We start from the raw sequence: 26,508 nt of genomic DNA on the forward strand, positions 1-26,508 counted from the left end.
TTCAGAGCTAAGTGGGAAATAGATTAGAACAAAAACTGTGTGTGTGTGTTATGGAACTAGCAAAATATGCATACATCAAACCAGATTATCCTTATTCCCTTATTATTTGTGACTCTATTCTTTATCTTGCCTCTGTTTTGTTGCTTTCACCCATTGAATCAAGTCTGCTATTAAAATGTAGGATCATTAGGTGCTGTGGGTATTTTATTTTTCTGTAAAGTACCTAGCACTCTTTGGGTGCTAATATGGTGATAGGGTTACAATAATAAGATTGTGGTTGTTTCTGCTAAATTGTGCCACTGCAGAGTTATACCCGACTTTCATTTAAGAATTTAAAATTTTAGAAAAATGTAATTGAAGGAATGGGATGGAATGGATCTGCTGCGGGATTTAGCTTCAACACTCACTCAGTCTTTAAATAAGATTAGGTTGGAATGCAAAGCGCTTTTCCATCCTTAGTTTTCATATGCAAATTCTCCTGAAAAACACCCAGGGTATGAGTAGTGAGCCAGAGGGGAAGGACCTCAACCAGCTTGAAGAACAGCTGCTGCAGGCCCCTGCCTGCTAGTTTATCTGAGGACTTTCTTTGTGGGGACCTTCTGCTACTATTAACCCAGCAGAGTCCTCTGTCTAGGTGGTGGCACCAGGAGCCATCCTCTACAGCAGTGGTGCTCAACCTTTCCAGACTACTGTACCCCTTTCAGGAATCTGATTTGTCAAGTCTCAAGTTTCACCTCACTTAAAAACTACTTGCTGACAAAATCAGACGTAAAAATACAAAAGTGTCACAGCATCCTATTACTGAAAAATTGCTTACTTTCTTATTTTTACCATATAATTATCAAATAAGGGAATATAAATATTGTACTTACATTTCAGTGTGATACTTGTGCCTGTTTTTTCATTTGTGAGCCTTGTCTGAAGCCAGAGCCTTGGGTGGCAGAGCTGAAGCCAAAGCCCTGATGCTCAAGGCTGAAGCACGTATCTTAGCTTCGTGGGGCCCCCGTAGTACGGGGCCCTGGGAAATTGTCCTGCTTCCAGCCCCTAACATCAGCCCCACACTTACGACCCCTCTAAACCTGTCCTGCAACCCCCCTGAAATTCACAACCCACAGGTTGAGAAACTGATCTAGATGTGTTGAGTACCCCTTGCAAGACCTCTGCATACCACCAGGGGTATGTGTACCCCTGGTTGAGAACCACTGCTCTACAGGGCCTTCTGCTGTTGTGGTAGAAGGGATGCCTCCACCTTGAGACCTCTGTGCGGTTAGGTGGGGCTGGGGCATTGCTGGTCATGTGCTGACCCCAGCATGTTCAGATGTAGACATAGGTTTGGGCATACTGTATAAGTATAAATTGGGTATACTGTATAAGTTCTCCCAAAGAGAGAACAGGTAGGCTGTCCACTGCCCTAGGAGATGATTCTTGTGTGGATGCTCTTCGCTACTACCACCACCTCAGATTCGGAGGGGATTTGGAGATGTGCCTGAAGTCCCAGATTGCCTTAATCCAGGCTTGCATTAATGAGAGAGGTAGGAGGAAATGGATTAAATCTAAAACACGCTTGCCCAAATTCAGCTTTAGTGTAACTCCACTGATGTTATGTCAGAGATGAATTTCGCCTGTTCAGTATTTGAACTTTTGAGGAATTGTTTAGTCTTTCCAGGATTTTTTGAAAAGTATAGCATTAAACAGCTGATCAGAAATGTAACAGTTTGAAAATTAAAAATAGATAAAATAAAATAAGCTCCTCCAACGTGCCAAACACTACAGCATATGCTGAAAGAGGATACATGCCTTTGCAAGAAATTAACATTTCCGTCTTGAGAATTGGTGCACTGATTGTTTTGGAGATAAAAACTTCTTGCATGTTAATTGCTACCTGTCATTTAATGTTACTGTAAACGGGTGGACTGATATGACAGAAAAATTGCATAGATGTAGTCTGTAGGAGATTTTTCCTAAAAGAAGTCATAACAAGATAAGCAGAAAACAAACAAACAAATGGAAGATAGGGGACTGTCTTCTCATTTATTTAATAAGTCACAGTATGTAGGGCATCCTTAGAATGAGGTTTATTTTTCTGAGCTGAACTTCTGTCATAACCAGCTGAATTCTCAAAAAGATGTGGATAATAGCTTCTGATGTGTACATGGATAATGGCCATACTTAGTAGTCTTTAACCAGAAATATTTATAGCAACTCTAATTTTTTATTGTTTTTGTTATGTCTTCCCAGGCCATAATCATAAGGTCTTGGCATCTCTGATAATATCCTGTATTTGTTCTTTGACCTATTAAATAACAGCTGCTGAAGTGTAGCCAAGATAATAAATGCACTTTGTAAGAAATTAAAGATGTAAATCCACCAGTAGCCATGAGAAACCTAGTCCTTTCCAAATGCCAAACGGTGTATGTGATAAAAATAAGCGGATAAGCAAAGCTTTGTGGTTTTTTTTTTTTTTTTTTTTAAAAGCCGTTTCCACAGCCAAACAGATGGCAGAGGGTCATCTGGCAATAGAGAAAATAAAAAGCATACATATTTATTTTCTACAGTAAAATGGACAGCAAGGAATATTAAAAGTTTAAACTATTTCCCAGATAGACACTCAGATACCTGAAGAGTTGCTAATTGTAAAGGTACAGAGTTTTGCTTGAGTGCATGGTTATTTTATAATGTAAACTGAACTATCTAATACTATCGAGAAGTGCTATCTGTGCAGTAAAATTAATGTACTTGAGTATTTATGTAACAAATCAGTTATGATCCTGTGCATGCAGTGCTCGAACATGCTTGGAAGTTGGAAATATATGATGGTAATGGAGTACAGTATTCTGCTCTCTTGACTCACTGTATATTATTATCTGTGTGCTCTTGCTGCTGGTAGTGAAGAATTGCTTATTGTCTTTCATGTGCATGTGAAAGTTTACAATCTTATCTCTTTGTTGGATTTATCTACACGTTAAAAGGCTCAGAATTAAGTAGGCCTTTATGTTTACTTACAAAGAAAATTTTTTTGCTTTGGTTTCTGTAAATTACCTAACAAATAAAAAGAAATTGTAGTTAAATGTGCAGGTGTGGGAAGCTCACTCGAAAGTACAGCATGTATCTTACGGAATTATTGCTTCAGAATTGATGAACTTCATCACCCCATTTCAGACTGTTTAAACTTTGGTGTATTTTGGGGGCATAGTTATTTGTTTGGTTTTATCACAATAGTATTCCATTCTTTTTTCTTTTGTTCCCTTCTTACCAGTTGCCTGGTTGGTGGTTGTTTCACTTTCAGTTTAAATTAAATTATAAAGTCGGCGGGGCGGGGTAGGGACTTGGTTTTCTTACTTGTGTGTTCATAGCAATGGCACTATATAAATAATTACCAAACACATCTTAAACTACTTTCTCGTGGGTATAGATACCTCGCTAACTAGTTCATGCTCACTGCGTGTGTAACTTGTGTTTGAGACCAAAGAATCAGTTCAAACACTGACCTTCTGCTGCATTTTTGGAAATTGCCGTGATAGATCAAAGCAATGGTCCATCTAGTTCAGTGTCTTGTCTCTGACAGTGGACAGTATCTGATGTTTTTAGAAGAAGTTCTGAAATCTCTATAATTGAAAATTACAAAATATACTTATGGGAGAAACTTCACCCTTTCATTAGGTGATTAGTGGGTGGGATTTTATTCTGCGAAATGTGATGGTTGATGTGTCGTACATGATTAACCCATCTAATGTAATTGCACGTGATAGCAGTGATGCCGTTATCATTATGTAATCCTTTTTAAATTCTACTAGGCCCTTTCTCTCAATTTTTGAAGTGAATTCCACAGGTGAATTATGTCTTAATTTTTTAAAAACATATGTCCCAGTCATGCATGAATCTTTTCCATCTTCTACGCAGGGAGTGGGACTAGGTTGAGAAGCAGTGGACAAGAAGTCTAATAGAGAAGTGCTAAATTATTTTTAAAAATACTTTTTAATTAATTTTCACTCATTAATAGATTCACTTGTAAATCCTTAGGAAAATTAATTCAGTACTCAAAGGAAGTGCTGTAATTTGGTGGGTTTCAGAGTAGCAGCCATGTTAGTCTGTATTTGCAAAAAGAAAAGGAGTACTTGTGGCACCTTAGAGACTAACAAATTTAATTTGGTGGAAACACTGTATACTCTTCATAAGTAACAAAGAGGTTGAATCCCTGCTTTACAAGCAAAACTCAACTCAGCTTTAACTATGGAGCTGTAACTAGTGCCTCTATAACAATAATATTAAAATATTATCAGTGCCTCTTTTTATGATACCCAATGTATTTTATTTGCTTTTTTAAACTGTAACTGTACATTGAGCAGATGCTTTAAATGAACTTCCATATGGCTATGCCTTTTTCCTTAATAGTTAGTTAATTTTGAGCTCACCTATGTGTATGAATAGAGAAACTGTTCTGTGCACTACAGATTGTTGCTCTTGCTGACAATGAATTTAATTTATCAATGTGTTCTCCATTGACTAGCTTGGCTCCCTTTTCAGTTCTTCACTTTTCTAGTCTTGATTAAACCTCTCTAATGTTGACCTTTTGGGTAATGAGCAAATTTTGATTTTGGGAATTCAGCAAATTTTGTCACCAATCCTGATATGAGTTCTTGTGGCAGTTTTGTTAGTAACCTGAGAAGTACTTGCAAATATGAGCAATGAAACAAATATTTATGGTTTGAATTAGTCATGACTGTACTTTTGAGAAAAACACACATACTCAGAAAACTTTCCGTGTATTTCTCATACTGAATGTTTTTGTCTCCTCATATAGGAGAGGTAAACACTTAATTTGTTTTCTCAGGCACAATAACCTTGCTGTGCGACCAAAAGGACTGTCTACACTGGTGAAGAGTGGCGTTCCAGAGGCACTAAGGGCAGAGGTTTGGCAGTTGCTAGCAGGATGCCATGACAACCAGGCCATGTTGGACAAATACAGAATTCTCATCACAAAGGTAAAAATTATTTATGCTTTTGTTTTCTAGAATAAACTATATAGAACCTCAGTTTTGTGTGGCTGAAAAGTGACAAGTGTGCAGAATTGTTTTAAAAAAAAAAAAAGTAATTTGAATGGTGATGAACACACTTTACCCCCTGCTGTGGGTAGCTGCTGGATGGCATTAATTAACAATAGAATCCAGTGACCTATATCCATAGTAATGTTTGACATTTAACTTTCTGCTTGCCTTGATAACAACCACTGCATAGTCTTATTTTTAAAATGTTGGGTCTTATTTAAGATTTATTGTTTGTTACACAGCAATTGGAGGCTGATGCTATTTTAATTTTTGCTCTTTATTGAAAGAATATGATCTTGGCAAAGGCTTTTTTATATAAGAATATTAAAAAGTATATTTAAGTATGAAGAGACTTGGCTCCTCTTCTCATCACCTGGTTTCCAGTGCATAGCATCATTAGTAATCTGGAGCAGTGGTTCTGCAAACTTTCCATTCTGTGGACCACTCTGTGAGTGGAATATCCTCTCTTGGATCACCTCTTGTCACCACATCGCAATGCCTCTGGTGCTTGGGTGTCCTAATAGTTTTTGCAGATCATCAGGAAAGGCTTCCCAGACTACTGATGCCCATGGACCAGAGTTTGAGAATCATTAGCATAAAGTTACAAAGCTTCTGTGCATTTTCAGACTAGTCATCCTGTTTTATAAGATTTATCTATCTTATGTTTCTAAAACACATATTACTGTCGTTTTATCTGATTTAAAACAATAGCCACAAAGATGAGTGTGATGGAAGCAAGTAATGACTCCAGTTTTACGTTGTGGTTGTAAAATGTACTGGATTTATAGCCCCAGAGACTGAAATTTTCTGTCCACAGAAAACATACAGCATGGGCAATGGCAATGCAAACTTCTCACAATGTCCTCCCAGTATGACTCAGTCCTGACTACTATACTAGTAGTAATTAGTAGCATGCGTAGGGTGCCATCATTTTAGTATCTGGTGCCCTCACAAGTCTTAAATAGAGACATTAGAGAGATGGAACTCTATCTTATCCTGTTGTTGCTTGTACCTTTTAATCTGACCAGTCAGCTGGGGTTTTAAGGTGAGAAAGTTGCTCCTGGAATTGAGAGAAGAGTTTGATCTTCATGGCCTATTTAGCCTTGCCAGCAGGAGTGTCAGTTGATACTGTTTTTTGTGATTTGGACACAGTTTTCTCTGGGAGCCATTTGGAGACCGCCATTTGGAGACCACCATTTTGTTGTGTGCTGCATCAAATCCATTCACCGTTATTCCTCCCCTCCATTCTAACATTGGGGAAGCTGTTTATTGCGGGCTAAAAAAGTTGATTACTTTTTTATATGACTCTGATCTTCAAACTGTTGCCTTACAGAAATATGTAGTTGCAATTTGTGGTTTTCATGAACTAATAGAAGATAAGGATTTCTAGGTGGCTTATATTTTTCAAGATTATTAAGGGACAATTGCATCTAACGTTCCATATGAAATTTTTGAAAACTCAGTTTTGCTGAATGGAAATCTTTTTCTCTGAAGGCATGAACTTTGCCCCATCAACTACAAATATACAAAAGCTGGTGATTTATATAATTTGGCATATGATGGATAAAATGGTTAGTGAAATGAGATGAAGTGTTTTTTTTTTTTTCCCCCAGTGAAGATGTTATTTTCACTTTAAATGTTCTGCATTCTGTTTACATCTTTCACTGGCCCTCATGCCGGTCCTAGTGAGGTCTTATTCTGTAAGTGAGAACCTAAAGACCTTATGAGATCTAGCAGGTATTAACAAAGTCTATACAATTTGTGTTGTTTTAACATCCTGTGTTTCAAATTGTTCTGAGAGGGGCTTGTCATTCAAAGGCTTACGTTTAAAATTGGCTGTAGCATGCTTTTTGTTCGTCCTATGTGGTGTAACTGTGCGTGGGGTAGATGAATGGGAGGGGGAGAGAAAAATATAAAGACTTTCCCATTAGTGTTTCAGCAAGTATCACTTGCTTCCATTCTCAACGTGCTGGGTCGCAACCCGAGAAGTTGTACCCCTGATTATCTTGGCTAGCAAAAGTGAATGGAGAGCAATTCAGCTGTTAGTAGGAATTGTCAGTGATACCTTTTTAGCATCTTTTAAAGAAGCAGTTGTTAAACTCTTGATACAGAGAATCTTAATTAGAGCAATGTCTACAACCTCTCTTTTTAAGGGAGGTTTATTGAGTAGGCTGTGGCAAAGCAGCTCAGATAATATCGAGAGTGTCAAGACATCTGGGGATCTTTATTTTAGGCCTTGTTATGGTATGGAGATTGAATTGTAGGACGATCATCTTTTGGTGACTGCAGATTAAGGGTACATGCTCATTCTGTTGGATCCATCTTCAGTCTTTGATCACAAGATACTGTTAATATGGACATTTGTGGACCCTAGCATGGATAGTTGAACGAGCCCCATTCTTTTTTCTCTGACAGTTTAAAAACATTTTGGCAATTGCTTATCTGTGGATGTCAAGGCTAATTCCCTACTCTGGCACTTTTGAGTACAGAAGGTGGGTCCCGCAAGGCTCCTAAAAATTAATACTGGCCGCTCCAGGCTTGTATTAAACTCCCATTTCTGACCTTGGATTGCTGCCACCACCCAAGTGCAGAACCCCTTTGAGAGCCCAGGAAGGTGCACTTGGAAATTCCTTCCCGTGAGGTACCCTCAAGCCCTTTCACCCCCCATCCAGGGAAGAGTTGAGAAAGAGGAGGGGGGGGGAAAGAAAAGGAAATCAGTTGTTGTCACCAGCTAATTAAACAAGATGTGCACAAACCTCTTAAGACACAAAAATCCAATTCTATTCTAAAAAAAAGTAAATGTTATTAATAAAAAAAAAGGAAAAAATACATCTGGGAACTCAGGCTATTGCTAGATCTTAAAAGAGCAACTGCAAGGATTAAGCATCAAGAAGAGCTTTCCTGAGGTCCAGCTTAAAGGTTACAAGCAAAACAAAAGCACCTGGGCTTAGCACAGAGGAATCCACAAGCCGTAACGAAATAAAAGGGATAAACCTAATCGCGTCTTCCTAGACATTTCCTGATCTATTTACATATCTGGGGTTTTAAATGAGTAGTTTCTAGGTATAATACTGATGATTTTTTCGTACCTGGCCCAAGCTTCTTACAGCATAACTGCTGTCCTGTCCACCTCTCCCCAGGAGAACAACAGACAGACAGACAAAAGGGGAGTCTTGTTTTAATTTGAAAAAGTTCTATCCTTCCATTGGCTCTTTTGGCCAGGTGCCCACTCACTTCCTTTTACCTATGCATAGCAGTGAGAGCAATTAGAGAACAGCTACTAAGAGGGATTTTATAACTGCTGGCTGTGTGTCCATAAAAGGGAACTACCCTCCCGCCCCTTCATTTATCATAGTGGACACTCTCACGTGCAGTACTCCAGGATTCTGTTCTGTCATGCCTCCAGCTCAACATGTATCTGAGGCTGTTAAGGGAGATAGTTAAGTGGTATGAGTTAGAGTGCCTTTAGTATACATATGATACCTAGCACTAATGTCTTCCTATATCAGATCCAGACTGCACAGTCTATCAGCTTTTCCAGTCTCTGGTCAAGATAGAGGCTTTAATGAGAGCTACTTGGCAGAGGCTCAATTTAGGGAAGACAGAAGTAATGTTGACAGACAGGGAAGAACAGTGAGACGGAAAACAAAGGTGGCATGAAGTTCTTTGAATGAAGGAATTGGTTTGCCTTTTTGTTGCTACAGTTCACAGTGTGGGTTCCTCTTGGTTTCTTGTGTGCTGGATTTGCAGATAAGAGTGGTGACGCACAGACTTTAAGGCCAGAAGGGACCATCGTGATCATCTAGTCTGACCACCTGCACATCACAGGCCACAGAACCTCACCCAACCACTCCTATTATAGACCCCTAACCTCTGGCTGGGTTACTGAGCTCCTCAAATCATGGTTTAAAGACTTCAAGTTACTGAGAATCCACCATTTACTCTAGTTCGAACCAGCAAGTGACTTGTGCTCCATGCTGCAGGGGAAGGTGAAAACCCCTCAGGGTCTCTGACAATCTGACCCAGGGGAAAATTCCTTCCAACTCCAGATATGGCAATCAGTTAGACTCTGAACACGTGGGGGAGACTCACCAGCCAGACACCTGGGCAACAATTCACTGTAGTAACTCGGAGCCCTCCCTGTATAGTGTGCCATCTCTGGCCATTTAAATTGTTTGGTAATAGCAGTGACAGATGGGCCACATGCCTTTGTAGGCAATCCCATCATACTATCCCCTCAATAAACTTCTCAAGCTTATCTACAGAAGAGGATAGAAACGTCAAATCTATCCTATCTTAAGTATCCACCATGCTTTATTGTTTCTCCACTTTCTAGACACAGAAACATTCAACTTCCTGTGAATGATTCTAGATAATGTAGTCCAACAGGAAATTGCTTGTATTAAGTAGTATTGTAATTAGAAATACCACAAGAGAGCACTCAAAACACTGTGTGCACATATCGGTATTTTGTAACAGTGACTGCCAGATTTCCCTGAATCGAAGGAAAGAATTGTGGGAGTAAAAGAAGGAAGACGGACATTGAATTATAAGGGGACAAAGTCCAGAATTACACACCTCCCCCAACACAGGCAATCCAAGAAGGTCCAGACCGGACTGGTGCAACATAAGTAAAATACAGGATGTTGGCACCTTGGATGCTGGTCCAGGCTCAAAGCCACTGGTTCAATAAGAGCTACACACAAAATGAATGCAGGTGCACCAGCAGTTAAGTGTAAGTGCCTCCCACTATTCCAATGGTTTTGGCCAGCACACGGCATTGCAATACCTCACAGACCCACTCTAAGAACAAATATGCGTGATAGAAATCTGATACACGCCTGTAATGCTGGCAGACCAAGATGGGGAAAAAAGCACATTTCATACCACCCAAGAAGCTCAGCACAACTTCTGCAATTCGCTCACAGAGAGTACTTTTTTCTAGCTGTACTTTGTTAGAAGGTTGTGACTTTTTCATTTTGAATGTAGACTGTGCGATACTACTGCATGCCTTTGTAACTTCCAGATTGGATTGCTACTGTGCAGTCTGCCACATTGTGACTAGCTTTTAAATGGGTGGAAAGGGGTGGGGTGCATGGAAGTAGCCTTTCTATGTACCTGCAGAATGGAACAGCCTTTGTGTATCAAGAAGCTTGCATTTTGTTTCTGGGCGTGACCTGCTGAATGCTGGCTGCTGTGTAGACCGCTTCTTTGCTTGCATGATACTGCAACACTTAAGGTCAGCTGTGGTAGTTGAGCTAACAGCCTTCACGTTTAAATGGAAGTGGGCTGGTGGCATGGTGTTTCCAGTTAGGGACCCACAACAATAGATCTTGGCCCACTCCCTTTAGTTTCATAAGGTTTGGATCTTTATCTTAATGGCACATTGTAAAGATTACCTGTTTTCTCATGCTTTTCTTGGGGTTGAGTGGTTGTAGTTTGCATTGAGGGATGTTTGCCTTTACTTTACTGGACTTTGAAGGGGTTCTTTATTGTCAATGATTGTTTTGTTTTTTTAAATCTTTATGTGCGTGAAGAACTTTGGACTTTTATTACAAATTGAAATAAATATCTGATGGCCGGCTAGCTTGGGCAGTGTTGTACAATAAATCTAGGTTCAACTCTTCTGTTCACCACAGCGTATTTTTAAATTGCTGGGTTGAATGTCATTTCACTTTGTATGTTAAGATCATTTTGCCTTATGTATACCTTCTTCTAATATTGTATATAGTTTGTTGTTTCTCTGCATATAATACTTTTTCTGTTTTCTATGAAAATCTCTTTAAGCTGTTACAAAACCTAGGAACATAGGAATTGCTATAGTGAACCAGATAAAAGGTCCATCTGTTCTGATGTCTTGTCTCTTGTGATGGCTGTTACCAGATATCCTCTTAATGGACAATTATGGAATAATCTGCCAATAGGGAAAGTTTTTCCCTAAACCCTGTCAATTCAGGGTTGGTTTATATTTTGAAGAATTTTCTTTGGTATTTAAAAAAAATGTTAATTTAATCTTGGATAATAAAACTCAGTATTTTATCCATATAAATGTCTGCTCCTCTTCTGAATCTTACTAAGGTCTTTGCTGCAATAAATTTTTGTGATAATAAATTCCATAGATTGTTCGGTTTTAAAATTTAAATTTCCTGTCTTAATTTCATTGTGTCCTTTTGCCCTTGTATTATGAAAAGAAGGTAAATAGGAATGCACACCTTATTTTTTTCTGTACCCTTCAATGCCTCTATTGCCTCTTCTCTTATTTGTTTCCTTTCTGAACTAGTCACCCTCTTTTTAGCCTTTCATTGATGGGAGGTCTCTACATTCTCTGATTTTCATTGCTCTTCACTTGACCTTTCCTATTTGTGGATATTTGCGAACCCTGTATAAGTATTCAATGCTTAGGTTCATTTCTGGAAACTCAATGTCTTGTTTGGTTTCTTGCCCTCTTGGTAGCATAGTCTCTAAAAGTACGAATCATTACAGTAGAAGACTTGGATGCAAACGAGTAAATAAATTATCTTTAATTAAATGTTTGCAAATATGGATTTAGGGACCTAACTTGAGGCACAAAGTAGGAAAACTTTGGCTTTAGTCCCTAAGCAGGAATGAGGAAATGATACTTAGGGTCTCTAATACTGAATGTATAATATCTAGTCATCATTGCTTATGACTATCTCAAGTAGCGAAGAGAGTAATGTTAGTGTCTGGAGGCTTTGAAAATACTCCAGCACTGACCTGACATAACCCACAGTGAGGATCTAGCTGCTTGACTTCATGGAAAATTACTGCTTGTAGGCAGGCAGCAGGAAATACATCATATGTGGACCATAAGATGAATTAAATTGTGGTAGATACTAAAAATAAATGTAATTCTAATTTGGAATTTTAATAATGTACAAACTTCTTGAAAACGTCATAATTTGACAAACAGTAATGCAAAAAATACTTCTAATTGTCTAACCATGTACTGTCAAGTAACTTCATAATTAATGTTCCCACATTTCAGCGTACAGTTCAGTGACAACATAAAATGGATATTTAATTTTAATTTTTAACGATGCAAGCACATCAAAATAGCATTTTAAATACATTTTGTTTTCCCTTTTGTGAATGTTAGAGTCTGTGTTTTGTGTGGGGTTGGGGTTTTTTAAACTCAGCACAGGAAAGAAAGATTTCTCCCCTTATTAGAAAGATGATTTATGACATACCTTGTCTTCCAAGAGTCATGTCCGTTGTTCTCGTCACAACATTGAGAGAAGCAACTTGCAGAAGCAGGCAAGCTAAATGGAGCCACCTGCTATGATGGACAAATGGCATGTAAGGTAGGGAAACTGAAGCAGGAAAGCATTTCTGATGAGAGAGAAAAGGAATGGGTGGTAGTGTCAGGCTGTCTGCAGTGGCTCACAAATGTGAGTGCCAACTTAGGGCAGACTGTTACAAACCAGGGCACAAACCCCAAACTAGTGTGTTCCATAATTAGATTTCACCAACCAAGTATGAACTCTTCAAGCACTGTAAGCATTGTACTCTTCAAGCACTGTAAGCCTCAACATGGAGTCATGAACAGCCCCCTTGGGTATTCCAGTCTATCTTGCCACCCAGGCAAGCCTGCCTTTGTGATAGATGATCCCTTACACCAAAAATCACAATAATATTCAGGTTTCAGAGTAGCAGCTGTGTTAGTCCGTATTTGCAAAAAGAAAAGGAGTACTTGTGGCACCTCAGAGACTAACAAATTTATTTGAGCATAAGCTTTCATGAGCTACAGCTCACCTCATCGGATGTAGCTCACGAAAGCTTATGCTCAAATAAATTGTGTTAGTCTCTAAGGTGCAACAATATTCAGGTTACTCCCAGTCCGAAAGGACCAGTCACGTACACCCCAGGTCAATTGTATCTTAGATCTCTCACCAAAGACAACACTTGGCACATAGGTATCAATCACATTATAAAGTTTATCAGGTTTTGTTTACAGTTCATAAGCCCTGTTTCCTACCCACAACATCCTATCCATAAATCAATTTGCAAATCTTCTAAATGAAAGACTCAATATAAATGTGAATTATTATTTAAAGAGGCAAAAATGACCTATCACTTAGAAATAATAAAGGCACCTCACTGCAGAGGACTTGCCGGACTTGAAAACGAATAAAATCTTTCCTATCCTAGATGCATCTCATTAATGTTTCATGTTTCCTTAAATTTTGTGGCTTGATTCTTAAGAAAAAAACAAACTTATAATAGAACAAGGCAAACTATTATTAGTGTTGCCAGAATTGAATCAGCTTGAGAATTATTGTTCTTTCAAGTTCTCTGTGATTACTTAATGGGATGCTGTCAGTTTAAAATCACATTTCTCTGTTTGCTAAGGTGCTAGATAAAATATTAAGTATGTTTCTTAACTGCATACACAGGAACAAACGATCAAGGACAGGCAATTAGCAGACAATATTAAAAGAGAATTGAAAGTGATTTATTTAGTATGCTGAGAACAAGAACAAAATTGTCATTATAAGATGTGTTTGGGGTTATATGGGGTGATAAATTTGGATGTGAATGCAATACAAATTTCCTTAAATGGACTGAGATTTGTATGAAGAACCTCAGGCAAGAGTTAATGGCTGTATTTCTGTAAGAACTGACTTGTATAGGGGAACCAGACAAGTCTGTCCATGCTTGTCATTATTATTGGCTATGGAAATAGAAGCATTTGCCCAGAAAATTAGATATAATCAACTAATTAAATGAATGGAAGTGGGAAAAAATCAGCCAAAATTAGCTCTGTTTGCTCACTGTGTAATGCATGTATCTGGGCCAAGAACGTAATTGCAGGCCATTCAGTTGGAGAACAACCTTTCCGGAGATTCTTCTGGGTTTCAAAATATGGGAAGTTTGATTCTGGGATTAAATTACAAAATCAGGAGAACAAATCTCTTCAAAAAACAAATTGAAAAGAATACAGGGAAGCAATTGCCATCCAGTGAGGGGCCAGTTGAATGAAGGCACTATAAATGCCAGTGTTGAGACAGATCAGGGGAGTTATGGAAACGTGGAATAAATATACTATTTCTTGGCTGGTTAGAATCTCATTGATTAAAAAGAATAAACTAGGTAATATATTCATTCTGTTTCCAGCTGTTGTCATATTATTGTGATATCAGATACAAGTTTCCTAATTTTTTTCATACTATCTCAGTTTAAATGGGAAAAGAAAAGACCCAGAGTTAAGGCTTCAGGTCTTTATAGATCCTTTAAATAAGGAGGTTTTATGGTCTCTAATGTAAAATTAAACTTGCAAGTATGTCCTCTGAAAAAAAATTGCTTGCAGCAAAATAGGGTTGCCAACTTTCTAATTGCACAAAACCGAACACCCTTCCCCTGCCCCTTCCCCAAGGCCCCGTCCCCTCTCGGAGGCCCCACTCCCTCCAGCTCCTCTCCCTCCGTCGCTCGCTCTCCTCCACCCTCACTCACTTTCACTTGGGCAGGGGGTTGTGACATGAGAGGGGGTGAGGGCTTCAGCTGTGGGTGTGGGCTCCGGGGTGAGGCCAGAAATGAGGGTTCAGGGTGTAGGAGGGGGTTCCTGGCTGGGGCAGGGGGTTAGGGTGTAGGAGGGGGGGTGAGGGCTCCCGCTAGGGGTACAGACTCTGAGATGGGGCTGAAGGGCTTGGGGTATAGGAGCAGGCTCAGGGCTGGGGCAGGGGATGCGGGGTTGGGGTGCAGGAGGGGGCTCAGTGGGTTGGGGTGTGGGAGAGGGTTTGGGGTGCGGGCTTCAGGATGGAGTTTGTGTGTGGGGGCGGGGCTCGGGGCTGGGTCCCTTTACCAGTAGTCTCTGGTCCAAAATTAAAGAACAAATTGAACTAATAAGTAGATTTTGCATTCCAAACCACCCAGGGTTTAGGTAAGAATCAGGGTAAGAATTTTCCCATTATGTCTTATTTTCTTCTATTCTGGTCAACCCTGGGGTTTTAAAAAGTACTTAGTTTGAGCTCCTCTTCTAGAGGAGCACATTCTTCCACAGAGCTGAACTAAATTTTATGCTAACAGAGTTTTAATACAGCTATTTCTATGCGTTTTCCTGTTAATTCTGTGCACAAGTTGAGTAGAAAAGCTTGAAGTAAAAGATCAACCTTCAAATAACCCATGTAAACCTGTTAAGAACATGTGCAAGCATTTATTTTTTCAACATTTGAAATTCTAATAACTATATTTGTACAGTGGGAAAAACTTTGCTACATATTTAATATACTTTGCTTTTAATACACCTAGTTAATCTTCATTTTTCTAAGTTAACTAATGCAGCTGGAAGATAGAAGATGAAGGGAATTGGAAGTGAGCCAAAGCTTATTTAAATGTGAGTAAATCCAGTATACCTTGAAGTCCTTTGAAAGCTTTATAATTTCTGTTTCTATTAGGAAGCCCCCATGTTAATTTCTGACTGCAAAAGTAGCCTTGAAATGTTCATTGTAGATTTGAGGATTATTTCTAACATGGAAAGACACCATTGATTTGGATAGAAAATAGATCAAGCTTGTTATTTCTAGCAGCAACAGAGGATATTAAGTGAGAACCAAGAGGGAGAAGCATCTTTTATCCCAATGCACAATGCAGGCTTACATTGTTAAATGTTCTGGGACTAATTAAACAATAAAGGACTCTAATTAAAAAGGGGATTGCATACCAGCTGCCTGTGCAGGCTGTTTTAAAGAAGGAAACTAGAAAAGAATATTTGCGTAGCAACTTTCTGGCAAATTTCTCCTGTACAGGACATTTCATCTGTTTGTCCTAACTGAGGGTGGGTGAGTTTATGCTTCCATTTAGAGTAGAGCACCTTCTATTCCTCCTGTTGAGTGACCTGGGAAGCATCACTTGACATTAAACTTGCTGCTTAGTGGTCTACTTCTAATATTAACCTGTATGAGAGCACCAGTAGGAGGCAAGATTTTGTTCAAGTCCAGCAACTTCTCGATAATGAGTTTTTGCAGTGAAGTGCTATTATTATTTCTAAATAGACTACTTTCTCTTCTTCTAATAAGACAAGTATTTACCGCAAAGACCTTTACAAACTGATTTATGGCTAGGGGATGTAGGTTAACAACTTTACTTTTGTGAAAATTTGTCTTGGGATCTTTGGAGACCACAACTTGTCCAAACTATGGTTTCAAACCTGCTTAGGAAAAAAAGCACTTCTGGCTGCACATTGTTTCATGACGCTGTTTTAGAGTGGGAAATTTGCTCAATTCTAACTCTGTGGAAAGCTCTCACCTACTGAATTTTTCTTCCAGCCTCTGGCTTGTTCCTTGGCTGTGTGCTATTTACATATTGAGTAGGCATGACCTCCTTACCTGCTTAGAGATAAGATTGCCACACAGGGTGGTGTGACTGCAGGCTCATATAAATCTTCTGTAATTGATAATGTATAAGGTATTTTTCTGCAGTTTGCTAAGAAAAAAGAGAAAAATATCCAATGATTTAAACATTATAAAAGCAGTTAAGATCTTCTCATTAAAAGGTGAAAATGGCATATAAGTAATTCTTATTAATCATATCACACTTTGTCTGTGTTGTATATCAGTTTCTTAATGATTTGCTTGGATATTAGGTGAAATAATTCTTGTGAGAGCATACCTTCAGGTATTAGTATCATTGTGTGCTGTCTATGAGCTTGTTGCCCAATTTTATTTTTGTTTCATTTCAGTTTGTTCAATAGCCGTAGCAGATTCTGCTGCCTTAATTTTATCTATTTTTCCTAGGAGACAAAGTATAAGGTGGTTCTCTCCACACTCTTAGATTGTTCATGCCATGTTTTGTGAATCGCCAATCTTTCTAAGTATCATACATTTTGCTCTTCATGAAGGAAGGTTATTTCAAGTGTCCGCTCAGACTGACAGGACAGCATGTCATTTTCTGGTGTAAATTAATAATAATCTGAGTTTTATAATGCTGAAAGTTAGGAGATAGAAAGGTCTCATGCTTTACAAACATTTCTAGTAGCTTTTTGATTTATTTCGGGAGTGCTGCATTTTTGCAGCTTTGAAGATTTTGAGCTATTATGCCATTTGAACTGAGAATATTTATTAGAAATAATTAGTAGAAGTTGAGGCATATTATTTCACTTGGAAAGCCAACCCATTCCTGTTTTCCTCAGTGTAACCTTTGTTGTTGGAATGAAGTGACTCAAAGAAATATATTTTTAATAATGTTTTAATAAAGTATTTAAACCCAGATTTTAAATGAATTGTGTACACATTTTGGTGCATATTTGAGCTGGTGTGGGAAGCTCTGATTAGTGCCCACAATTTCAGCTTATATGGCATGCACAAAAAATGCACATATACCTGTTTGAAAATGTGTTCTCTAATCTGTTAAACCTATTGAGATGGTATTTGCATAGTGCACAGTGCCAAACTCATTAGTGCTAAACAAGTAAATTATAATAGTTTATTGTACACTGCTTCTTCAGTACCATTGTGCAATAAATGAATATCCAATTAAGGAATACAATTGTTAAATACATTGAGGTAGTTCGATATCAGATTTGAATGAAATTATCTAATGAAAATAATGAACAGGAGTTATGACAAAAGATCTTATTTAAAATCAGTGATGTGTATTTGTTAAAACACTTTGCCTAAAATACACTGTTAATAGAAATTAGTTTTATTCAGCTTTAAAGACTTTCTTAACGCTTAGAGCTTGATCATGTGACTTGTTTTTGACCTCAACTTCCATTGACTTCACTGAGAATTAAAGATGTTTGGCACCTTGGAGAAGAGATGCAGTATATTGCAAGATCAGGTACTTAACTATTTATGGAGTTTTTCATATGCTTACTTTTTTTGCTTAGTAATTGTAACTGTTTTTATGCTGCTGTCTTTTGTTTCACCTACTTGAACATAGACAGTGGCAGAAAAATTCTGACAAATCAGCAGCAAACCTAGGTGATAAAATTTGATGAAGCATTAGTCTCTCGTCTTTCCTCCAACTAAGGTGAGCAGATGTCCTGATTTTATAAGGACAGTCCTGATATTTGGGGCTTTGTCTTATATAGGCACCTTCCCCCACCAACTGTCCCAGTTTTTCACACTTGCTATCTGGTTGCCCTACCTCCAACCCAATCATTGCTGTTTGTTAGGTCTCAAGTATTGGACAGACTTACCTGTGAGGCATATTTTGTATGAAAACAATAGGAGAAACTTATAACTACAAATAACAGGCCAGGTTCAATGATTTGCACCAGCTGAGAATCTGGCCCATAATTCTTGATTTATCTGTGAGCAGGGAAGTGCTTAGAAAACTGTCAGATTTCAGGGTCTTAATGCACAGCTTTCCCACTTACGTATTTAAAGGGTAGTTATGATACTACATAATAAACTGAAGTAACTAGTTGTCACTTATGTGTTTGAAGTATTCCTTCCTCCCCTGGCCTTGCGCACATTACTTTGAAGATCGTTTGTCTTTCTGAAAGTATATCCAACATTGTTCTTTCGGGTCATTTATTGGTAGGGCATCCTCAATTTTTCCATGTTAGGAAAGTCCTAATAAGGCTACAAAAGAAACAAACAACTCTGCTTTGCTCAGTGTAGCACAGTATAGAACAAAGGGTAGATTGAATTTTCATTGTTTCTGGCCCCAAATATGAGAATAATGCCGACCAGTTAAGCAGTAGGAAACTTATGGCATGATGGTTTGTATTCTTGCAGGATGTGTACAAAAAGTTATGAATCCACACTAGAATTATATTCTTAAAATGTATTTGGCAAGCAATGCATAAGCACTGTCTATCTTAGCCAAGGAACGTGTATTTTATTCTCCGACCAGCCTGGTCATGAGGAAAAGACAATGAAGGCCCATTTTTACATATTAGGTAAAGAGAGGTATCAAGCCAACAAGTAGGGGAAGAGACAGCCTGGCGTCTCTGCACCCTCAGGAGAGAGAGGCTTAGTCTAGGTTTTACTTTTCAAAGAACATTTGCAAAGATTTACTGCTCTGTAAAGACAGGGGGGCTGAACCTCAAGTGATAAGCAATTGAATCAACCAACTGTATAAATATTACTGTTTTATAAAATGTGTGGAGTGAGGTCTTTTCTGAAAGCTAATGGCACACTGGTGATAAATATATCACTTGGAAATCTATATTTTAACACTACATACAGAAATATGGATACTTAATGATATTATGCTTTAAAGTAAGATTAAGCAAGGTGTGGCCAAAAACAATGCTCTCTGTTACAAACGCCCATCTGTTTCTCCCACTAGCAGCTGTATAAGAGATGTAGGAACTGCAATTCTGGATCAGACTTATGGTCTATCCAGTGTATTATCCTGCATGAGCAGCCAGTACCAGACCTTCACAGGAAAATTTCTCCATAGTGAAAAATTGTGCAGTAGATGTAGTTGCCAATAATAGAAGCATTTTTCTAGGTGCAATTTTTTAAAATAGCCGAGGGATCTGGGATCAAAAACACGCAACTCTGGAGAGTTGTGTATATTTTGGTGAGCTTTTAATTTTATTTAACTTTTAAAAGTTTGGGGATCAAATAACATACCAAGGTTTAGATGCTTATTCACATCAGTGGGGACCCAAACTAGACTCCATATTCCTCCATCCCAATATAAGCCCCTTCTTGCAACAGGCACCCTCTGTCTGCAATTGTCTTGGGGATGTGTGGACGTGAGCAGGCTAGCTGCATACCTCGGATATTCCTAATGGAGAACAGTTTTCCCTACACACCCGTTTCTGGTGTTTTTTTCCCTCTTCCCACCACTCTGGGAAATGGGGGACCATAGGGCTTCTCCCTTCATTGAATCTCATCTTAGGGAACCTCAGGTGATCTCCCTAATTTACAGTCTTTTGGTAGTGGGATGGTATTTAAAGCTTCCTGCATGTCTCCTGTCAGCCTTTTTCCCATTTCTTTCTCTTTCAGCCCTAAGGTGGGAGTCTGAGTGGGATCAAAAAGACTACATATGAAAGGACTGTGCTGTCTCACCATCATTAAGGGACCAGGCTAGCGGGTTGGCAGTGGTCCCTTTCTGACCTCTACTAGCCTCTGCTGCTCAGCGTCTGCCTCTTGCAGGCTCGGGGAGAGGGTATAGTTTCCCGTTGTGACCTACTGACTAGGCACCAAATTTCTTTTAGAAAATGGAGCCAGTGTATGGCCTGGGATTTTGGCTTGGATTGAAAGTGCCCAGGAAAACATTTAAACAGATCTGTCAAGTTTTGTGCAGCTCCATGCGTGACAGGCAAATTATTTAATGAAAACAATTGCAAATAGTCACAAACTTCAACTTAAAACAACGGTGTGGCTCTAGTGCTGGTGAAGGGTGTTGGCTCTGTTTATCCAATATACATCAGCTTTGACATAGGGGCACAGGAAGTTTCCTCTTGAGGGAATGGATAGTTCAGCCTCCATGACCCATTCAGTTTTTGGGGCTCTTTGCTGAGTCTACCAATTAATGAAAACTCTGGTGATGAATTTGTGATGTAGGATCTAGAACTCAGACCCACCGAACTCATCTCCTATGGGGGCGAGCAAACATCTTTTAAATGGGAACAGCTTTTAATCTTTACTGATACAGGCTGGGTTCAGGCTAGTGACCTATAGATCCAAGGTCCTGTAGCTTTTAATAATTTCCCGAAGCATCCAGTCCCTCAATAAATGCTAGGTAAACTTTCTGGAAAAATAAGTGTAATAAATCAAGTTCCGACATTTTGGGAGCTGACACTTTGCCTCTGCTCTCTGTGTGGATACAGAGGCAAAATTTTCCCCACACTGCTCTGTCATTTTCAAACATATTCTACTATTAAAGCTGTTCTTAAAGGAACAGCTCCCATTGACCAAAATACAAACAATAATAATAGAGCAATAAAACAAATATTAACAATCATCCAAATTCATTTTAAGTACAATATTTAGCAATATAAAATCGTGTCAACAACTACAGTTATTCTAGGATACTCACTAATATAAGAAGTAGTTCGATATATTTAGCGCTTTCATTTGTAACTCAAGACAGCACTGTATTGTTGGTTATTAGGATGCGGTTCCTGGCTCTGGGAGCAGTGTGTGGCCTACTAGCTAGAGACAGCATATCCAAGTACATAATTTGACACATTTCTTCTGAACGTTAGTGAATGAGATTTGGGTCTGTAATATCAGAGACCTAGATTGTATTCCTATCTCTGGGTGATTGATAATTGCCTCTCCCCTGAAGTAGGGTGATGAAGTCTTGACTATTAAGGGCTATGAAATGTGCAGATGTATTAACAGCAGTCATTGGAACAGATTAGAATTTATGGTCTCTTGGTTGCAGTTTTGTACACATTCCCCTAGGCATCAGGGCATTTTGTAGTGGAGGGTCAGGGTCCCTGTCTCTCCTTCCCCTTCGCATACACATTTTTGAATGATAGTTCTGTCAGATGCTTGACACTAGGCAGGTCGATTTAAAAACCGGTAGGCTAGTCCAGGCCAAACTGGGACAGTTAGCAAGAAGGGTAATATAATACATATTCGCAAAAAGAAAAGGAGTACTTGTGGCACCTTAGAGATTAAATAAATTGGTTAGTCTCTAAGGTGCCACAAGTACTCCTTTTCTTTTGCGAATACAGACTAACACAGCTGTTACTCTGAAACCTGTCATAATACATATTGGTTTCTTCCTTACCCTAGATATTTAGTGGTATGTTTTACGTCCTGAGCGTGAACACACAGCTGTTCATAGAGCAAGCAGAGTGAAAATATTATTAAAAGTAGGTGTTTTGTGTACCATATTGTAAAAGGTTTCAGAGTAACAGCCGTGTTAGTCTGTATTCGCTAAAAGAAAAGGAATACTTGTGGCACCTTAGAGACTAACCAATTTATTTGAGCATAAGCTTTCGTGAGCTACAGCTCACTTCATCGGATGCATACTGTGGAAACTGCAGAAGACATATTAGGTGCCACAAGTACTCCTTTTCTTTTTGCATATTGTAAAAGTATCTGCTAATGTTTCTGAAGGCAAGAATAATTGTTCTTAAGTACTCCCCCATTGTGGACTGTTGTATGTAATTTGTGTTCAGTTTGTAGATAAGCACCTAGCTGCCAGAGCCAAAGGAACTCTCTAAAATGTAAAAAGAAAAGGAGTCCTTGTGGCACCTTAGAGACTAACCAATTTATTTGAGCATGAGCTTTCGTGAGCTACAGCTCACTTCATCAGATGCATACCGTGGAAACTGCAGCAGACTAACACGGCTGTTACTCTGAAACCTCTCTAAAATGTAAAGAATTATTGCATATGTAGACTATTAACAGATCACTGTAATTTCTGAGAAAATAAAATAAAAAAATGAACCTCCTGTGAACATTACAATCTCATTTCAAATTGATTACATGCTGACTTCTTCCTAACTGTCTACCATCTTCAAACAAAGGGTTGCATAATTGCCATTCAGGACACTGCATTACTAAAGGACGAGATTTGTTTGAAGGTGTGAGAGAGATCTAGCATTAACCTTTCTATATTACTGAGTGTGGAACAACTACTAGGGGACTTATGCCTTTAGGGGAAGTAGAGACAGTGTCCCATATAGTGTATTTTGGTAGTTTTCCATTCTGGAAATCGAATGTCTGGCATCTTTGAAATTCACAGAATTATGATTTAACATTTACTTCTGGTTTTAGGGCTAATTCACTTCTTCCCTTAACGCACTGATTGTAAAGGAAATGTAAATCTTATTCATTAGGGCAAATTTCAGCCAACCTGAACTTGGCTTCTAAAACTGCAAACATATTTGGCAATGCATCCGATGAAGTGAGCTGTAGCTCACGAAAGCTTATACTCAAATAAATTAGTTAGTCTCTAAAGTGCCACAAGTCTTCCTTTTCTTTTTGCGGATACAGACTAACACAGCTGCTACTCTGAAACCTGTCATATTTGGCAATGTAGATCAGGTGGTTAAATGCTGAATTACGACATTTGCTTGTGTCAGTGCAGATTTGCGTGCCCAAATACAGTGATTGTATGCAAAATTAGACTGTGACTGTTGAAAAATTGGGTTCTCTTTACTTTTTGAACACTTACCTGACAGTCTCCTGCACTGTATAAAAGTCAGCTTTTAAAATAGATAATATTTTTTGATGTAAGTGTTACATACAAGTTAAGATCCATTTGTATCTCAGATGCCATATGTTATACACAAGGTAAGATCAATTTGTCTCTAATGCTAAAGCCGTTCCTTTAAAAAAAAACCTATACTATTTATTTCTAGTTTCTATATAATAATATCTATCACGGTGGCAGTTAAGTATACAGATTTTTAAACACTAAAACAAGAAGACTACAAAACTATTTATCAAAAACTGAGTGAAATAAATACGTGAACCTGTGTACTTTCCATTTCATTTCTTTTCTCAAAGAATTTTGGTGCTGTGCAAAAAAGTGTTGATACCTCTGTGACCAGGTGAACAAATGACCAGTGACGACTAAAATTGTGCAAATCCAAGCATGTGGACTTTCCATTCATGTCCACAAAGAAATACAAAATTTTCTTTTTCTCTTGAAATGTGCACACTCTTTGTCTATCTTTCTCTTCTTGGATAAAGGCATGATGGCCTTTTGTCACAAGCTGAATAAAGAAATGAAGCAAGGGATGTATAGCCCCCCCCCCCTTTAAATTTTTCTTTTAAATTTTTATTTAAAGCAGAGTCTGCCAGTCTACTGGCTGCAATAACTATTCACCTTTTGACTTATTTTAAGTTTCCTTTTCCTTGCCAGTTTGGGGTATCTGCCTTCCATCCAGTGGGTATCACATTCTGGGGATGTAATCCAGACCAGTGGGGGATGTTTCCTTCTGTAGGTGCTTCACAATGCTTTGCTGCTGTAGCTCCCAAGTTGGGCTGTTCACAAATAGTCAAACAGATTGCAGGTCACACCCTGAGTGTCTGTGTATAGTTGCAGCCTGCCAGCAACACTCCATGCACGCTCTGGCTTCCACCAGCCTCGGTTACCACTTGCAGGGTGACCCCCAACCCAGTCCCAGTCCCAAATTTTCCCAACAGTGTGTATAATGTACTGTCCAGACCTCTCCTGGAGAGTTCAGATATTAGAGATCCGTTGTCCTTGTAAAGGGTCAATGTTCAACATTTTGTGTTTTAACTGGAGTTACCTGGACAGTTCACTTCAAACACAACACTGGATAAGTTTTGATTAAAGGATAAAACAAGTTTATTTAACTACAAAGAGGAGATTTCAAGTGAGTGCAAGTACAAGGTATTAAAATCAGAAATGGTTAAAAGAAAAATAAGTAGCTAAACTGTCTAGTAGCTAAAACTTAACGAGACTTGGTTCAAGGTAAAATTCTTACCACATGTTCTAAGCAACAGGGCTGACAGAATTCTAAAATCTCACCCCTCCCCCCCAACAACAACAACAAAAAAAAGTCAAAGGACTAGCTCGGAGTGGGTTTGCCATATGGATGCTGGTTAAGTGGGCGGGATGCTGGCCTGAGTGAAAGTGAAACCTAGTCTCTAACCCAGGGGTTCTCAGGACACGCATTTTGGTGGCCGCATGCAGCCATGGTGGCTGCATTTGGGAAATACTGCTGTAATCTGTATCCCCAGCAATGCCAGCTAGCCCAGGTTGAAAGCACCACTAAACCTGGGGTAAGAGGATTTTGTGTACGGATGGGAGTGGGTTAGGGGAAACGCTTGCCAGCGTACCCTAAGACACATGCTGTCTTCAGTTGTGACCCTCAATATTGTTGGAGTGCTAGCAACAGCTACAGTATACAGTTCAGGTTGCCAAAGTATTTCCATTTATAAATTATTTTCAGTTACTCATAACTTTACAGCATTTCATCCATGTAGCTGAAATTTTCTGTTCCTTGATTCTGCTTGAAGGTGGGTTTTTAGTTTAAGGAAAAATGGTTCCCCCTTTTAAATACAAAATAAAAAACCTTTCCATCTTTTTCAAAACAGAAATACAGCCAAACTAATTAGAAAATTGAAATCTTTAAAAAAAAAAAAAATTAGGTCTTACTAAGAAGAGACTTTTTGAGTATTTTGGTCAAAGATTGGTTAGGATTTGGCTGAGTTGTGAGGCTTTGAAAGTGCACATTGAGCATATGTTAAATTTTTAACAAAAGTGGTAACTTAACAATCATCTGCTAGTACTTGGGGGAAAAAAGCATGCTGTGCTAAGCTGACTTGCACAGCAGTTTAGCTTCATAGCAAATGTGCACCTCTAGCTAGATCCCTAAAATTGTATTATGTATATTAGAAATTTAAATGTATTGTGGTATTTGAGAAAAATTGTGATCCATTAATTTGTCTGCTTTCTAATGCATACACACAAAGAGTTAACTTTGGGAAGGCCTGACTTGACTGCATAGTTTTTAATAGTATCTTAATGCAACTTTTAAAATGTCATTTGTTCCCACCATTACAACGAATGCCATAAATGTTGTTTATCCCTGACTTACAATAAACTAAGGTAATTGCTGGCCTAGATAAAGCTGCAAGGACACCAAGCTGAGTATGAGAAGTCTGAATGACCAATTTGTTTTCCATTCACTTTTATTTTCCTCACGTTCTATTACCCTGAAGAGTTTTTAAAAAGTTATACTGTAATTCTGGTCTCTAAAGGAGATTCACAAAAGCAAAAGAACTTGTATCTGAAAGCTCATCTGAAAATTGAGTCATAGATGTTACATTTAAGGCAGCTGAAGGTTTGATTATTCTACTCTTGACTGCTTTTAAATTTCCAGTTGCCATAACAACTTTGATATTTCTTTATTTTTAGCATATCAGTTGCCATAACAATAAAATACAGCTTTTTGAATGTAATCTTTTTTTCTCTTTTTTTTTTGTCCTTTTTGTTTTACAGAGAAACTTTTTCTGGGGGAAAATGTTTAAATGCATAGCAAAATTTCCCCTATAATATGAACACTTTGGTTAGATTATGATTGTTGCCAAAGTAAATGTTTTCATATAATTTTAATGGGTTTTCACATGAGGTCTTTGAAGGCTGATCCTGTATTTCCATGAATTTGAAAATCAGTGGAGATACCTGTATGGAACCTTTGCTCAGGTGGAAAATTAATTAGTGCTGGAATTTTGTTTCATGTTAAATACATTTTGTTTAATTCTTCTCGATTCAAACAAACAAAATCTTGCCTTCCTCAACATGTTTATCTGTAGTGACTGGTTATTTGTAAGGAGCAACCGATCTCTTCTGCAGAAAGAACCCTGATTTTTTTTCTTTTTTTCTGTTGAAAGCCCATCTCTCTTTTCTTCTGATGTTATCATTTGCATTTTTAATTCTCTAAAGGTTGCCTCAGAGACTTGTCTTTCAATTTTTTGTTGTTGACTGAATAGACCTGACATTTAACATTCATATATATATATTTTTAACTATAGGTTATAAATAACATGCGCACAGAAAGAACACTACTTTTTGACACCATGTTGGTCCATATTAAAACCAATCC

General features: G+C 38.4%; 1 protein-coding gene across 5 annotated transcripts in view; it reads left to right on the forward strand.

Annotated features, from left to right (window-relative positions):
• Positions 1 to 26,508, forward strand: part of RABGAP1L (RAB GTPase activating protein 1 like) — a 560,046-nt gene that overhangs the window by 175,792 nt on the left and 357,746 nt on the right. For all 5 annotated transcript variants that reach the window (XM_077824229.1, XM_077824232.1, XM_077824228.1 and 2 more), the window contains one exon: positions 4,832 to 4,982. In XM_077824229.1, coding sequence (XP_077680355.1) covers positions 4,832 to 4,982 — 151 coding nt within the window. The remainder of the gene's footprint in view (positions 1 to 4,831; positions 4,983 to 26,508) is intronic.

Source organism: Eretmochelys imbricata, chromosome 8 (genome assembly GCF_965152235.1).
Source record: "Eretmochelys imbricata isolate rEreImb1 chromosome 8, rEreImb1.hap1, whole genome shotgun sequence".
In the NCBI taxonomy this organism is placed as follows: Eukaryota; Metazoa; Chordata; order Testudines; family Cheloniidae; genus Eretmochelys; species Eretmochelys imbricata.